Below are 18,310 nucleotides of genomic sequence, written 5' to 3' on the forward strand. Positions count from 1 at the left end.
TCCCAGTTCGCCTTGTCGTATAACATGATAGTTCTCATATTTGATTCAGATAGTTGTTGTCTCTGATGGTTGATAACGACTTTCACCGGAAGATGGTCGCTGCCGATACAATCTAGTACATGTATATTACATTTATCGACCATAGAGGCAGTGCTAATAACAACATCGGGTGTAGTCTGACTGCTTGGTCGCGGATGTTTGGGCAATTGATGGACATGCCCATTTAAATTAAGTTATATGATCGAAAAACTCAGCTTTATCACGGACAGAGCGACTGTGAATATTAACGTCGGCTAATATGACAAGATGTTTAAAGTGGTGAAACAAATAGGTGAAGAAGGCAAGAGGAATGATATAACCTGGTCGAACGTATATTGTAGCTACTGTTAATATAAGATGAGGAACGTAAACTGTTGTCACTAGGTGTTCCGGTAACTGCATATGCTGCGGAACAGAGTTGCATTTATAAGTGAGTTTATTACGGACTTCAATTGCAGCGCCACCTTGGGCTCGTACGTTATTGTCTGCGTAATCGCGGCGAAGAAATTGATATCGAGGAAATCGGACATGAGTACCAGGTTTGAGTGCAGTCTCATTTAGTACAAATAAATCGATATTTTCCTCCAACAGTAACTGCTCAAATATTCGGTGTTGCGCTAAAGAACGAATGTTCAGAAAAAGAAGTGTAAGAGCCATATTCATACACAAAATTACGTAGTTAAACTGTTGTGTCTCGTGGAGCAATATGGAAATGAACGTATGGTCCAGAATATGTAGCATATAAGTTAACTTGAAATATAGCGGAGGCTGCTGCAATAACATGATCTAGTATAAGTTGACGTTGGAATGGGAAAATATTTTGTAATATGAGTGTTATGTAGCGGAGGAAGTTTTCCACAATAAGAGGAGAGGTGACAGACTGTGACTTGTTCTAAATGCAAGACAAAATATATATACACTGCACACGCACTGGACCTCATGTGCGAATTAAAAAAGACAACCCAATGAATTTTCAATGTGGAAGTCTGAAAAGAAACCTTATGGACCACTGCACGGAAACAGCACAGTATGTATTAATGAACATTAAGAGATATAACATGTGAGTGTAAAAATGTAGGAAAACATTTCGAACATACATACCAGTCAATGGGCACCCCGAAGACTATGTACAGATAATACGTTTGAAGGTTAAAAGCATAGTCTAAGTAGGTGTCCATATCGTCTGCCAGCATCTGCTTCTGATGTTCCAAGGCATCTATCGCTTTTTCGATCTCCATCTATAAATAAATAAATTAATTAATTAATGTAAATAATGAAATAAGTAATTAAATATTATTACTAGTAGTAGAAAAATGATCGATCTGGCTCATATGAGAACAACTCAGGAGCCCATGGGAAATCGAACACCTTGAACCGTCCACCAACGGTCTTTTACGACCTCCATTTTAGGGGTGTACTCGTTCTCTTTTATGAGCATATTTTTCACCCCTATTTTAACATAACAGAAATAGCACACAATGAGCACATTATAGCAAAGACTACCAACATAGTAAGGGGTATACTCGTTTAGGGGATATATTCGTTCTCTATTTTAACATAGCAGAAATTACATAAGACTACGAACACACTGAATGGGAAATCGAACACCCTGAAATAGGAGGGTATTCGTTCCCTTTTATGACCACTTTTTGGGAGTGTGCACTTCTCTCAACCCATATGTTAACATAGAAGAAATTACACAGAGACTATGAACATAGCAGATCGATAACACATTTTCCAACCGCCTACTTAACATAGCACATATTACATAATATAGCAGAGCTAATAAAAGAGTATGGCTTATTTTTCAACCCCTAGTTTAACATAGCAGGAATTACACAGAGACTAAGAACGCAGCGCTCCTATGTAACTTAGCAAAGACTACAAACATAATAAGGGGTGTACTCGTTCTCTTGTATAACCAATTTTGTCCTATTTGATCATAGCACATATTACAAAAGGCTATATAACATAGCAAAGCTAATAAAAAAGTATGGCTTATTATCAACCCCTAATTTAACATAACAATTCGTTCCCTTTTATGAGCCTATCTTAGGGGTGTATTCGTTCTCTTTTAAGAGCACATTTCTCAACCTCTTTTTAACAGCAGAAATTACATAAGACTATGCAAAAAAAGCAGAGCTACCAAAACAAAATAAATGAAATGAAATCTTTAAGTGTTACATCGCACGATTATGCCGGTTAGGCTAAAAGAGAAGGTGATAATGAAAAATGAGTGAAATGAAGAAAGTGGAAGGAAACGGGAGAACCCCTAGAAAGCCCACGAGCACGGTATTTGAGCTATCAAAAGAGTATGGCTATCTTTCAACCCCTATTTTAACACTTCGTTCCCTTTTATGATCCCATTTTACGGATGTATTCGTTCTCTTTTTATCAGCATTTTTTCAACCCTTATTTTAACATAGAAGAAATCACACGGAGTATGGTTTATTTTCCAACCCCTATTTTAACATACCAGAAATTACATAACACTATGTAGCATAACAGAGTATGCTTATTTTTCAACCCCTATTTTAACATAGCAAAAAATTACATACGACTATGAGCGTTCGCTTGTTATGGTCAATTTGTCAACCCTTATTTTAACATAGCAGAAATTACAAACAGACTACGAATACCTATTTAACAGCACTAATCTGTAATAAGGGGGATGTACTCGTTCCCTTTCATCAACCCCTGTGTAACAAAACATTTGACAATTACTGCATGTCCAAAAAGAACTAAGCATCGTGGTCAAAACCAGAATAACTCGTAAACGGAGCAACATATTGAGGTGCTGTTTCCACATTTAGTAATAGGTCATCAACTACTATATGTCCCAAAAGTACTGACCATCGAGGTCAAAGGTCAAATATTTAAACCAGAATAAATCGTAAACGGAGCTACATATTGAGGTGCTGTTTCCACATTTAGTAATAGGTCATCAACTTCTACATGTCACAAAATACTGACCATCGAGGTCAAAGGTCAAATATTTAAACTCGAATAACTTGTAAACGGAGCAACGGATAAATTTGTGTGACCTATTCAATTTTGTACTAAAGAGAAAAAAGTGAAGAAGTAATAAATTTGAGAGGCTTAAAAAACAGTATTTTAAGTACCTCAGAATTTCTGTACCTTTTTGGGTATTAAAATAAACGAAAAAATGAATTTGGATGCAGTATTCAAACTAACCGGAAAAGGCAAAAAAGAACCATTTTGTACTATTTAAACAAACGAAAGGATAAATTTTGAGTGAGTTTTTCAATTTTGTAGCAAGAAGAAGAAAAGCGAAGAAGAACCATTTTTTAACTAACTCAGAATTTCAAATAATTTCGTAATACTCAAATAAACAAAGAAATAAGTTTGGATGGAGTATTTAGTTTTGTAGGAACCAGAAAAAGGTGAAAAAGGACCATTCTAACTAGCTCAATATTTCTGTACAATTTTGTACTACTAAAAGCAACGAAGGAATTAATTTGGGTAATCCATTTTATTTTTGTACCAATCAGAATAAAATCAAAGAAGGGCCGTTTTAACTAATTCAGCATTTTATACCTTTTTGTGTTATTCAAATAATAGAGGGAATAAATTTGAGTGGTCTATTTTATTTTTGTACCAATCAGAAGAAAAGCAAAGAAGAACTATTTTTTAACTAACTCAGAATTTCATATCATTTTGTAATACTCAAATAAATTAAGAAATAAATTTGGATGGAGTATTTAGTTTTGTAGGAACCAGAAAAAAGTGAAGAAGGTCAATTTTAACTAACTCAATTTTTCTGTATAATTTTGTACTACTCAAATGAACGAAAGTATAAATTTGGTTAGTCTACTTTATTTTTGTACCAATCAGAAGAAAATCAAAGAAGAGTCACTTTAACTAACACAGAATTTTATATCATTTTGTAATACTGAAATAAACGAAGAGATAGATTTGGATGGAGTATTTAGTTTTGTACAAAGCAGAAAAAGGAAAGAATTACATTTTGTGCTAATAAAGAAACAAAGAAATAAATTTGTGCTGACCAGAAAAGGCGAAGAAGAATCATTTTAACAAGCTCAGAATTTTACACCTTTTTGTGCCACTTAATAAATAAATAAATATATTGGGGTGTCCTATTTCCGTTTGTATTTAAACAAACGAAGTTATACATTTGTACCAAACAGAAAAATTAAACAAATACTATTTAACTAACTAATAATTTTTGTGCTACACAAAGAACGGAATAAATTTGTACTAACCAGAAAAACCGAAGAAAGACCATTTGTAAATCATCTTGTACTATTTAAATAAACAAAGAGATAAATTGAATGACCTATCCAATTTTGTACAAATGAGAAATGCCATTTAACTAGCTCAGAATGTCTATACTTTTTGTACTATTTAAACAAATAAGGCAATATATTTGTACTAACCAGAAAAGCGAAGAAGTTTCATTTTAACTAACTCAAAATATTATATCATTTTGTAATACTTAAATAGAGGAAGGAATAAATTTGAGTGACCTATTCAGTTTTGTAGCAAGCAGAAAAAGGAAAGAATTAACATTTTGTACTAATCAAATAAAAGAAGGAATAGATTTGGGCGGCCTATTTAGTTTTGTACCAACGACGAAAAAAGCGAAGAATGCCCATTTTAAGTAGCTCAATATATCTGTACCATTATAACTAACACAAACAAACAAAAGAACAAATTTGATTGGCTCATGCAAAGAAGGTCAATGTTAACTAGCTCAGCATTTTGTACCTTTTTGTGCTATTCAAATAAACGAAGGACTAAATTTGAGTGACTTGTTTAATTTTGTACCAAGCAGAAAAATTGATAAATGAATAAATTTTGTATGCTTTTTACTTCTGTATTAACAAGAAAACAAGCGGAGAAGGTCTATTTTAAATAGCTCATTATTTATGTACATTTTGTACTAAAATAAACGAAGGAATAAATTTTGATGGTTTACTTTCTTTACTAACGAGAAAAAACAAAGGAGGACCATTTTCTACTACTCAAACAAACAAAGGAATAAATTTGAGTGACCTAGTCAATTTTGTACCACGAGAAATGCCAATTTAATTAGCTCAGAATTTCTATACCTTTTTGTGTTATTCAAATAAACGAAGGAATAAGTTTACAATAGTGAGCCACGGTGGCTCAGTGCTAGAGCGTTCACCTCTGGTGGTTGGGGTCCAGGGTTCAACCCCTGCCCTCGCCAAGTGAACTTTGTGGTGGAGAAACACCATGTGCGTGGGTTTCCTCGGGATCTCCCGTTTCCACCCACTTTCTTCCTTCCACCATTTTCATTCATTTGTCATCATCACCTTTAGCTTAGCCGGCATAATTGTGGGACGTAAAATTCAAAAATGTCAATGTCTAAGTTTACGCTAACGAGAGAAAACGAAGAAGGATCATTTTAACTAACTCAGAATATTATATCATTTTGTAGTAATCAAATAAACGAAGGAATAAATTTGTGTGACCTATTCAGTTTTGTAGCAAGCAGAAAAACCTCTTTTAGTTTTATACTAACCACGAAAAAGAAAGCGAAGAAGGTCCATTGTAACAAGCTCAATATTTCTGTACTATTTTGTGTTACTCAAATAAATTTGGGTGGTCTATTTTATTTTTGTAACAATCAGAAGAAAAGTAAAGAAGGTACATTTTAACTAGCTCAGCATTTTATACCTTTCTGTGGGATTAAAATAAACGAGTGGTTCATTTAGTTGTGGTGCAACATTTTGTGTATTTTTGTCACCCAGAGAAAAGGCCACTTTAAAGTAGCATTGCCAAATAAATTTTTAATTGCCTCTCCCGTTACTAAGTAATAGTTACAGTGTGCGAATTAGATAACCTATATTGGGGGGGATAAAATTAGGCCAAAGGACATAGTCTGAAGGTTCAAATTTCAAAATGAGACAATAAATGCCTTACCCTCCATATATATATATATATATATATATATATATATATATATATATGTGTGTGTGTGTGTGTGTGTGTGTATGTGTGTGTGTGTGGCATGTGTAATAAATAAGAGATTTATTAATTTAATAAATCTACCGACAATAACTATGCACATATACACACACCCCACTAAACCTTTCTGAACGTGTTTTAATGTTGTACTCACTCTTGTCCCCGTAGCTCTCTAAGGTTTATTTAGTGAATAATTTGGCTCGAGCGATAGCCATGATCACAAGCATATGTTAATTTTTCCACTCATATTGAAAGCTTCCACTTTGCATTAATACATACAGGTTGCGAAAAGAAACCTACTTCAGTCTTGTGAAAACCACTAAAATTATCAGTTAAACCGGACTTTTTTTTTTTAAGAAAATCTAGATATTAGCCTATCAGATAAGAAATGGATTGTTGCTGGTCCCGATTTCTCACATCAAGGTCAAATCGAAGGCCAAATATTTAAAATCTCTCAATTCAAATTTCGAGCTTGTGCTTCTACTTCCCGCTAAAGCTGTGCTCATCACGACTTTTTTTCTCCAAATATCGATTCCGTGATGGGCACGGAAAGTCAACACTTAAAAATTACTTTACTGTTAGGTTGAAGATGAGTTGATTCACTATGGGCTACGTTATTCAAATAAAGTAAAACATCACACTGAAGTTTTTCAGACAACATTAATTGCGTGGACAGCACACTATACAGCGAAAAGATGGAAAAACGAAGGGTTAACTTTAAAAAAACCCGCTCCAGTTGAAATGCTTATACAGACACGGACAATGACACGGAGAACCAGTCGTATTAACAAATGCTGAAACAAATCTTGAATTATTCGCTTATTCACCTAAAAATCACCTTCATTAACATGTCTGCTCACTAGGAGCGTATCCCCCAGCGTGTACGTTAACATATACTTACGAGAGAATACCTATATCTCAGATTTTGAGTACAGTTTCAAAAGTTCATTTCCGTAAACTGTAAAAGCAGTGATTACTATGCTAATAATCACAAATTAAATGCAACTTTTGAGTTGCATACACAACCTACTAGGGAATGAAGACCATGTGCTAACAAAAAGTACACTGGAAAATGAAATAACATGTTATAACAAAAATTAAAATAAGATGATAATTGATACAAATATAGAGGATGAATATGACATATCCGAACTTCGCCAAGTATGGTAGAAGAAGCTATTTGTTTACTTCTTCTTGGCCAACCGCTAAGAACATTTATAAATCTATATGTGGCTTTGTTATACGCAATTAGTACATTCAAATTCACAAACGATGACGAACTGAAGGGTACGAAGGTACAGTTGCAAGTAACAACCGTAGCCATAATAATATAGTTCTACTAAACAACGTTGAAAATAGTGGGTAATTAGGTGGTAAGTAGAAATGACCAAAACTGAACAGTTTACATCGATCATTTCGAAATACAGCTAGAAGATTAAATTTACAGGAAATAACAAAAATCAGTGAAATTTGGAGTTATACTAAGCATAGTTTGAGGGGGAAAGCGAGCATCCCCGGTGGGGATACTTCAGCTAACTTCTTTGGGGGGGAACAAAATGTGATTGAGGGGGAAAATCCCCCTCATCCCCCCCGGTAATTCGCACCCTGAATAGTTATATGGGTATTGACGTGTGTTTAGCGAATTAGGTCTTACACTTAGTATAGGATTATTAAATGCTAATGGCACGCTAAAGACCAAAGTTTCCCGGTCACTAACTAAATATTTGAACGTACGTTCTAACAAACCAGTGCTGCCCTTGGTTACAGAAGAGAGTTGCGCCATATATCAATTATAACTTAATTCTGTAGAACATACTCCATAGCAATTGGTATTATTACGGGATGAAGACGTACTAAAGAAAAATGATGAAGGACGACGAATCGTGACAATAATAGAAAATAAGAAACAGCATGCTTGGTCATTTTGAATCACCGTGCTGATAGAGGAAAAAGCAGAAGCAAAGCCAGAAGAAGAAGAGATCATATCAAAGTAAGAATCAGCTCATCAAGGAAAAGAAAAGTTTTCAATGTTCCATGTTGCGTACCATCCATAAAGACTGCTGAATTATTCTTTCTGTTGCTGCAGATATTTAAGCTTCTCAATATAATTTCACTTTAAATGAAATAAAAAAGGAACGTTCAGAATGCGTTACCTAACATTTGTATTGCTAATATAGTGAGGGTCCTAAGGCCTGCCAAATTTGTTTTTATATAACACAGGGCACCTTACTAGTTTGGAAGACAATCGGCTATTAACATTATTTTAGTGTAATTTTAGTGCAGTCTAATTAGGAAAAGCTGCTTATATAATGCATATTTTTACGTGACGGGAGAGGCAATGCTACTTTAAAGTGGTCTTTTCTCTGGGTGACACAAAGATACACAAAATGTAGCACCACAACTAAATGAAACACTCGTTTATTTTAATCCCTCAGAAATGTATAAAATCCTGAGCTACTTAAAATGTACCTTTTTTACTTTTCTTCTGATTGTTACAAAAATAAAATACACCACCCAAATTTTATGAGTTGCACAAAATTATATAGAAATATTGAGCTTGTTAGAATGGACCTTCTTCGCTTTTTTCCTGGTTGGTACAAAATTAAAAGGGGATCTTTCTGCTTGCTACAAAACTCAGAAGGTAACACAAATTTATTCGTTCGTTTATTTGATTACTACAAAATGATATAAAATTTTGAGTTAGTTAAAATGGTCCTTCTTTGTTTTTTCTCGTTAGTAAAAACTTATTCCTTTGTTTATTTGAATAGCACAAAAAGGTATAGAAATTCTCAGCTAGTTAACTTATCATTTCTCGGCATAGAAATTCTGAGCTAATTAAATTGGCATTTCTCGTTGGTACAAAATTGACTAGGTCACTCAAATTTATTCCTTCGTTTGTTTGAGTAGTAGAAGAGGGTCCTTCTTTGTTTTTTATCGTTAGTACAGAAAGTAAACCATCAAAATTTATTCCTTCGTTTATTTTAGTACAAAATGTACATAAATAATGAGCTATTTAAAATAGACCTTTTCCGCATGTTAATTGTTAATACAAATATAAAGAAGCATACAAAATTTATTCATTCATCAGTTTTTCTGCTTGGTACAAAATTAAGCAAGTCACTCAAACTTAGTCCTTCGTTTATTTGAATAGCACAAAAAGGTACAAAATGCAGAGCTAGTTAACATTGACCTGCTTTGCTTAAGCCACTCAAATTTGTTCTTTTGTTTGTTTGCGTTAGTTAAAATGGTACAGATATATTGAGCTAGTTAAAATGGATATTCTTCGCTTTTTTCATGGTTGGTACAAAACTAAATAGGCCGCCCAAATCTATTCCTTCTTTTATTTGATTAGTACAAAATGTTAATTCTTTCCTTTTTCTGCTTGCTACAAAATTGAATAGGTCACTCAAATTTATTCCTTCCTCTATTTGAGTATTACAAAATGATATAATATTTTGAGTTAGTTAAAATGAAATTTCTTCGCTTTTCTGGTTAGTACAAATATATTGCCTTATTTGTTTAAATAGTACAAAAAGTATAGACATTCTGAGCTAGTTAAATGGTATTTCTCATTTGTACAAAATTGGATAGGTCATTCAATTTATCTCTTTGTTTATTTAAATAGTACAAGATGATTTACAAATGGTCTTTCTTCGGTTTTTCTGGTTAGTACAAATTTATTCCGTTCTTTGTGTAGCACAAAAATTATTAGTTAGTTAAATAGTATTTGTTTGCTTTTTCTGTTTGGTACAAATGTATCCAATCGTTTGTTTAAATATTACGATAAGGTATAAAATTCTAAGCCAGTTAAAAGTGGTTTTTCTTCGCTTTCTTCTCGTTGGTACAAAAGGAAATAGGACACCCCAATATGTTTATTTATTTATTAAATGGCACAAAAAGGTGTAAAATGCTGAGCTTGTTAAAATGATTCTTCTTCGCCTTTTTTGGTCAGCACAAATTTATTTCTTTGTTTCTTTATTAGCACAAAATGTAATTCTTTCCTTTTTTCTGCTTTGTACAAAACTAAATACTCCATCCAAATCTATCTCTTCGTTTATTTCAGTATTACAAAATGATATAAAATTCTGCGTTAGTTAAATTGACCATTCTTTGATTTTCTTCTGAGTGGTACAAAAGTAAAATAGATTAACCAAATTTATTACTTCGTTCATTTGAGTTGTACAAAATTATACAGAAATATTGAGTTAGTTAAAATGGACCTTCTTCACTTTTTTCTGGTTCCTACAAAGCTAAATACTCCATCCAAATTTATTTCTTAATTTATTTGAGTATTACAAAATGATATGAAATTCTGAGTTAGTTAAAAAATAGTTCTTCTTTGCTTTTCTTCTGATTGGTACAAAAATAAAATAGACCACTCAAATTTATTCCCTCTATTATTTGAATAGCACAAAAAGGTATAAAATGCTGAACTAGTTAAAATGGCCCTTCTTTGATTTTATTCTGATTGGTACAAAAATAAAATAGATTACCCAAATTAATTTCTTCGTTGCTTTTAGTAGTACAAAATTGTACAGAAAAACTGAGCTAGTTAGAATGGTCCTTTTTCACCTTTTTCTGGTTCCTACAAAACTAAATACTCCACCCAAACTTATTTCTTCGTTTATTTGAGTATTACAAAATTATATGAAATTCTGAGTTAGTTAAAAAATGGTTCTTCTTCGCTTTTCTTCTTCTTGCTACAAAATTGAAAAACTCACTCAAAATTTATCCTTTCGTTTGTTTAAATAGTACAAAATGGTTCTTTTTTTGCCTTTTCTGGTTAGTTTGAATACTGCATCCAAATTCATTTTTTCGTTTATTTTAATACCCAAAAAGGTACAGAAATTCTGAGGTACTTAAAATACTGTTTTTTAAGCCACTCAAATTTATTACTTCTTCACTTTTTTCTCTTTAGTACAAAATTGAATAGGTCACACAAATTTATCCGTTGCTCCGTTTACAGGTTATTCGAGTTTAAATATTTGACCTTTGACCTCGATGGTCAGTATTTTGTGACATGTAGAAGTTGATGACCTATTACTAAATGTGGAAACAGCACCTCAATATGTAGCTCCGTTTACGATTTATTCTGGTTTAAATATTTGACCTTTGACCTCGATGGTCAGTACTTTTGGGACATATAGTAGTTGATGACCTATTACTAAATGTGGAAACATCACCTCAATATGTTGCTCCGTTTACGAGTTATTCTGGTTTTGACCACGATGCTTAGTTCTTTTTGGACATGCAGTAATTGTCAAATGTTTTGTAACACAGGGGTTGATGAAAGGGAACGAGTACATCCCCCTTATTACAGATTAGTGCTGTTAAAATAGGTATTCGTAGTCTGTTTGTAATTTCTGCTATGTTAAAATAAGGGTTGACAAATTGACCATAACAAGCGAACGCTCATAGTCGTATGTAATTTTTTGCTATGTTAAAATAGGGGTTGAAAAATAAGCATACTCTGTTATGCTACATAGTGTTATGTAATTTCTGGTATGTTAAAATAGGGGTTGGAAAATAAACCATACTCCGTGTGATTTCTTCTATGTTAAAATAAGGGTTGAAAAAATGCTGATAAAAAGAGAACGAATACATCCGTAAAATGGGATCATAAAAGGGAACGAAGTGTTAAAATAGGGGTTGAAAGATAGCCATACTCTTTTGATAGCTCAAATACCGTGCTCGTGGGCTTTCTAGGGGTTCTCCCGTTTCCTTCCACTTTCTTCATTTCACTCATTTTTCATTATCACCTTCTCTTTTAGCCTAACCGGCATAATCGTGCGATGTATCACTTAAAGATTTCATTTCATTTATTTTGTTTTGGTAGCTCTGCTTTTTTTGCATAGTCTTATGTAATTTCTGCTGTTAAAAAGAGGTTGAGAAATGTGCTCTTAAAAGAGAACGAGTACACCCCTAAGATAGGCTCATAAAAGGGAACGAATTGTTATGTTAAATTAGGGGTTGATAATAAGCCATACTTTTTTATTAGCTTTGCTATGTTATATAGCCTTCTGTAATATGTGCTATGATCAAATAGGACAAAATTGGTTATACAAGAGAACGAGTACACCCCTTATTATGTTTGTAGTCTTTGCTAAGTTACATAGGAGCGCTGCGTTCTTAGTCTCTGTGTAATTCCTGCTATGTTAAACTAGGGGTTGAAAAATAAGCCATACTCTTTTATTAGCTCTGCTATATTATGTAATATGTGCTATGTTAAGTAGGCGGTTGGAAAATGTGTTATCGATCTGCTATGTTCATAGTCTCTGTGTAATTTCTTCTATGTTAACATATGGGTTGAGAGAAGTGCACACTCCCAAAAAGTGGTCATAAAAGGGAACGAATACACTCCTATTTCAGGGTGTTCGATTTCCCATTCAGTGTGTTCGTAGTCTTATGTAATTTCTGCTATATTAAAATAGAGAACGAATATATCCCCTAAACGAGTATACCCCTTACTATGTTGGTAGTCTTTGCTATAATGTGCTCATTGTGTGTTATTTCTGTTATGTTAAAATAGGGGTGAAAAATATGCTCATAAAAGAGAACGAGTACACCCCCTAAAATGGAGGTCGTAAAAGACCGTTGGTGGACGGTTCAAGGTGTTCGATTTTTCATTCAGTGTGTTCGTAGTCTTATGTAATTTCTGCTGTGTTAAAATAAGGGTTGGAAACGAATACATCCCTGCTATGTTACGTAGTCTTATGTATTATCTGATCTGCTATGTGTTCGTAGTCTCTATGTGCTATAAGGGATGGAAAAGGGAACGAATCCACCCCCTTCATAGAAAAGAACGAGTACACCCCCTAAAAAGTTATCATAAAAGGGAACAAATACACCCCTAAAATGGAGGTCGTAAAAGACAGTTGGTGGACGGTTCAAGGTGTTCGATTTCCCATGGGCTTCTGAGTTGTTCTCATATGAGCGAGATCGATCATTTTTCTACTACTATTACTTATATAATCACGTTAGGCATATCAAAAAGAAATCCTGTCGCATCCCTAACAAATAAACTATATGGCCAAGTCTAGAAAGAATGAAATAGTTGCCATTAACTGAAACTTTTCGCAATTTCTGCAATCTAATTATTTTTCTGAAAGTGTTATCGTTTTACACAACTCAAAGAATTGTGGATTATTCTTTTTATTAATCTCTCTATCTAAAAGAATTTGTTGTGAGGAAATGGCTGATCAACGACTGCACCAAACGGATTAAGATAGAAACTCGCAACTTGGACAAGAAATAGAATTCTTGACGTAGAATACCACTATGGAAGGATTTAAGGAAATTGGATGAGGAAGAGGAAAATAGATATGCTAATTTTCATATTAAAAATTAAATATTTCCAAATTCATAAGAATTAGAGACATGAAACTTGGTATTTGGACTTCTCATTTAAATTAATTAGAAACATTGTAACTGGTTTTTCTTTTCAATATTTGACCTAGAAGGGAAGAAAATGAAGAGGGAAGAAAAACGAATGATAATAGAAAACGATAAATAGTAGTGTTCAATCCATAGTGTTTGGGGCCCTGAAATAAATAGTGACCCTCGCTATGCCGTTTAAGATCTATCTCCGATCGGAATACAGGACATGTGACGGACAGGAAATAATCAGAAACAGTTTTTTAAGACTCCAATCTATAGTTTTAGCTGCCGATGCCATTTAAGTCCAAGTTTTGCCCAGAAGGAGCAAGTCAGGTAGCTGAGGAATTTATAGTATCCTCTTTGTTATTTATTTAATTCATTCATTTGCTTTCAACGTTCAGGCCTCATTGTAATTGGGTGTGAGAATGGGTGACAAATAACATGTCCAAAATGAGAGAAATTAGTGTGAAATCCATAACTTTAAGGTATTGTTTTAAATTAATTTCATAATCTTACGCTGTTTTAGACGGAGCGGGGGCTCAAGTCTGGTCCCGGTGTAACCCCGTGTGGGTGCGCCACTGCTGAAAATGCATAATTTTGGGAAGATTATACAATATTGTAAAGACTGTCCCAGGTCGCGCAGTCATGGGATTCCGCACCTAAGGCTATTCAGGGAAAGTAACGAGTTTATTTTTTCTAATTCAATCTCGGGGTTCAAAATATTTCGAAATAATTAACCATGATTTTGTAAGGCGTTTTTTAAAAGTGTATACTCCGGACCCCCAGAGCCCACTCTCCCCTTTTGTCCCTGAAGTTCACTCGTGGGCAGCAACTTTACTTAAGATTTTACTTGGGGGGAGTATTCTACACCGATATAAGAGTTTAACGTTTTATATCAGTATTTTATTATGCAATTGATTAAAATATATGTATTTCTCAAACTCAAGGAGTGAAATTTGGTATTCCTGTCACTGATATGAATGAAGAAGTCAAAGTTGGTGGCAAATAGTTCATTCAAGCTGGAAATGGAATTCTCACACCATTGTTTCAGAAATTTACTTTCGTCCCAGGCCTCGCAAATCCACAGGGTGATTCCCTTTCATTGAGAACAATACAATTAACAGCTTATACGTTAGGTTAAGTCAGTGGCGGCTAATGTTAGTGTTGCAGCGTTGCGCAATGACCAAAGTATTCAAAAAATATATTATTAGCAATAGTAGTAAAGAACAGAAAAAAATGCTTTCTAATACTCCCATATATACTTTAAATAATATATTTTTTACTTCTGTAACTGGCTATTCCGTTAATCTGTTTTAAAAAGCGAAAAATAAATAATCCGTCATAGAGTCTCTAATTTATATTACGTTCCAGTGAGCATACAATGATCAGATTCCTTCAGCGTCGCAATTGGAGCGAATGTTGTCTCCTTTCCCCTCTGCAACACAGCACGGTTTCCAGTGAACGAGAAGGTTTTTCGCGCTAAATAAAATTTCTGAATTTTATTTCACTAGCAATTAACAAATGGTATTTGTTTTTATGCGTTCATATTTTTAAATTAGGGGACTATACTGAAGTAAATCAATATAATCACAATTAAAGTGATTGCAGAATTACAAACTAAGAAAGAAAATATGTAGTAGAGCAGAAAACAAATGAAAGTAGACCCGCATTTACAAGTTAATTCTTAGCTTATATACTCGTAGATAATGAAGGCTTCTTCTCCAGTAATTTGTGAACCAAATATTAATAAGTCAATATGTAGAATCCCCCCTCTTTCGATAGTATTTTAGTATTACATATTTCTTTTATAAAAATAAGAATATTTTATATTCTTGATAATTTCCATATAAAACTGTATGATGGGGAACGACACGTTGAATTTGGGACCAGTTAGCAATGCTCAGGGGCGTAGCCACGAGGGGGTCCACCGGGTCCGGACCTCCCAAGAATTTCGAAACTTGACTAACATTTGTAGAGTTTTCTAATGAACTATACTTGTTTAACACAGAAATTATTGATGTAGGCTAAATATTTTATTTTATGCCTCATCATGTACTCTTTCTTTTGTTATAAAAATAATCGTTCTATCATTCTTTCTAAAAATATAGGTGACAATAATTAAGAATTACTTATTGTCTTTTCGGCTGCAGTATAATACACGTTCGATATTACCTAGACGTATTAGACCTGCCTCAAATACTTTGGACCCCTCCCAGCAAACATTTCTGGGTGTAGAACTGGCAATGCTGTTTGTTTTGACGTTCTTTGACTTTTCGCTTCTGTTACATGCTGATCCTACACCTGGCGGGTTTCAAGGTTTGCTTTCCAGAACGTATAACATTGAGAAACATTGTTTCGCTTCATGTGGAAGTATATTGTGTTCATCGTGCATTGCGTAACAACCAAGACTGATGATTTGGAATGTAGTTTTTTTTTTCTTTTACGCACATGTGTGTGTGTGTGTGTGTGTGTGTGTGTGTATGTGTGTTGATGTATGAATATGTGACATTCGCAATTCATATAGCAGTACCTTTTTTGTATCAGCTATTTTGGTTATTAGTTATTAGATTTAATTTTATTGTGTGTGCTTTAATACTGCAAATAACTTACAAATTCTGAATGAATTGTACGTAAATAACTTCATACACTTCTGTAAATAACTTACAGAACCATGACTTCTGTAAATAAATTACCAAAAAAATACCCAACTTTCAACTAAGGAAAAACTTGCAATTAAGGCTTAGACAAAACAAGCAAAGGGCAATTCAGGAGAGTTTTCGGAAAATCCGGTTTAAATTTACAGGACATCACATGGCAGTAATGTTGTTCGCACTAGATAAATTTCCACAATTTATTTTCAATTTTCCCAGATAAACTGTGAATAAAGTGTGTTCTTTACATTTTTTATAACACTAATCTCTGCTCTACTAGTGCTGGCAGCAAAAGTAGAACATATGAACAATGGTCTTTCGCAGGTCAAAATGTAGTTCCGGAGGTAAAATATCCCCCATTCGGATCTCCGGGAAGGGGATGGCTTGGGAAGGACTATTGGACGAGAAAGTAATAATGGGGGGAAGACAGACAAAGAAAGAAAGACAAGGAAGAGCAAAAGGTTTAGGATAGGGACATGGAACGTACGTACTATGTTACAGGGAGGAAAATTAGAAAATTTTAAAGAAGAAATGAAACAAAATAATTTAGATTTGGTAGGCGTTTGTGAAGTTAGATGGAAAGATAATGGGGTATTGAACAGTGAAGGATATAGAATGTTTTACTCAGGTAATGAAAAGGGCGGTCATAATAGCGTAGGAATAATTCTTGGAAAGCGCTTAAAGGAGAAGGTAGTGAAAGTAGAATTTATTGATGATAGAGTTATGATGTTAAGACTTAAAGGGAAAACGAAGGATCTAGTAGTGATACAGACATATGCACCGACGACTTCGCATGCAAATGAAGAAGTAGAGGAAAATTATGAGAAAATAGAAGAAATTATAGATAGGGAGAAGAAGGGTGCATGCATAATTCTAATGGGAGATTTCAATGTAGTTGTGGAAGAAAAACAGGAAGGTAGTATCGTAGGCAAATATGGTTTAGGCGAAAGAAATGAAAGGGGAGAGGGACTGGTGAATTTCTGTAGACAGAATTCACTAGTAATTGGGAACACTTGGTTCAATCAGCACAAGAAAAGAAGATATACATGGAAATCACCAATAGACGGCGGAAGATTTCAGATAGACTCTGTTATGATTCAGGAAAGGTATCGGAATAGCTTAAAGAACGCGAAGATCCTTCCAGGGGCTGATATTTTCTCTGATTATAATCTTGTGCTGGCCGAAGTAGATATTCAACTGAAAACTGTAGGTAGAAGAAAAGTAGGTAACAAAGTGTTGAATACTGAAAAGTTGAAAAACGAGGAAATAAGAAATCTTTTCGTTGAAAAATTCGAAGAAAAATGTTCAAACGAGGAAAGGATAGGCGCAGGTAGTAACGCACGGTGGGAATATATTAAACGTTGCTTACAGCAGGCTGCAGAAGAAGCAGTAGGTTACCGCGAACACAAAACTGCTAAAAAAAAACATGGGTTACAGAGCAGATGTTGCAGAAAATGAGGGAGAGGAAGATGTGGAAACAGGTTGATACAGAAGAGGGCAGAAAGACGTACAGAAAGTTAAATAATGAATTACGAAGAGAAACAGACAGAGCGAGGGAAGAGTTTTACAAAAGTAAATGCGAGGACATAGAAGAATTAGAAAGAGTTGGGAAATATGAGGAAATGTACAAGGAGGTGAAATCTATGGAAATTCGGAGGAAACAAGGGGGTATTATGATGGCAGTAGAAAATAAGAATGGGAAGGTAGTCATCGAGGGAAATGAGGTCATAGGAAGGTGGAAAGAATACGTTGAAGACTTATATGAGAGTAGGGATAGACCGTGTAGCCTAAATGTTGAAGTAGAAAATGAAGTAGGCGAGGATGATAAAGGATTTAGTATTCTTCGGGATGAGTTTGAAAAGGCTGTATCCGAGATTAGTAATGGAAAGGCAACCGGAATAGATAACATACCAATCGAATTCATTAAAAATATAGGAGACAAGGGAAAGAAAGAATTGTTGCGACTATGCAATGAAATATATGAAACAGGAGAATGGCCAAAAGACTTTCTGAAAACGATCATGATACCGATGGCTAAGAAATCGAATCCAAAGAGATTTGAGGATTATAGAACTATTAGTCTCATATCTCATGCAGCTAAAATTCTGCTCAGAATACTGAACAGAAGGTTATATGGAAGAACAAATAAAGATGTTGAGGAGGAGCAGTTCGGGTTCAGAAGAGGCAAGGGCACAAGAGATGCTATTGGATTATTAAGAGCGATCGGTGAAAGATTTATAGAAAAAGGGAAAGAGGTGTATGTTGTATTT

General features: G+C 34.2%; 1 protein-coding gene across 1 annotated transcript in view; it reads right to left on the reverse strand.

Annotated features, from left to right (window-relative positions):
- Nucleotides 1-1,038: 1,038 nt before the first annotated feature.
- Nucleotides 1,039-18,310, reverse strand: part of LOC145667491 (uncharacterized) — a 129,415-nt gene continuing 112,143 nt past the window's right edge. The window contains exons 4-5 of the mRNA XM_081734968.1: nt 1,141-1,277; nt 1,039-1,048 (exon numbers count right to left, since the gene is read on the reverse strand). Of these exons, the coding sequence (XP_081591094.1) occupies nt 1,039-1,048; nt 1,141-1,277 (147 nt within the window). The remainder of the gene's footprint in view (nt 1,049-1,140; nt 1,278-18,310) is intronic.

This window comes from Thermobia domestica, chromosome 13, assembly GCF_964235325.1.
Source record: "Thermobia domestica chromosome 13, izTheDome1.hap1.1, whole genome shotgun sequence".
NCBI lineage: Eukaryota > Metazoa > Arthropoda > Insecta > Zygentoma > Lepismatidae > Thermobia > Thermobia domestica.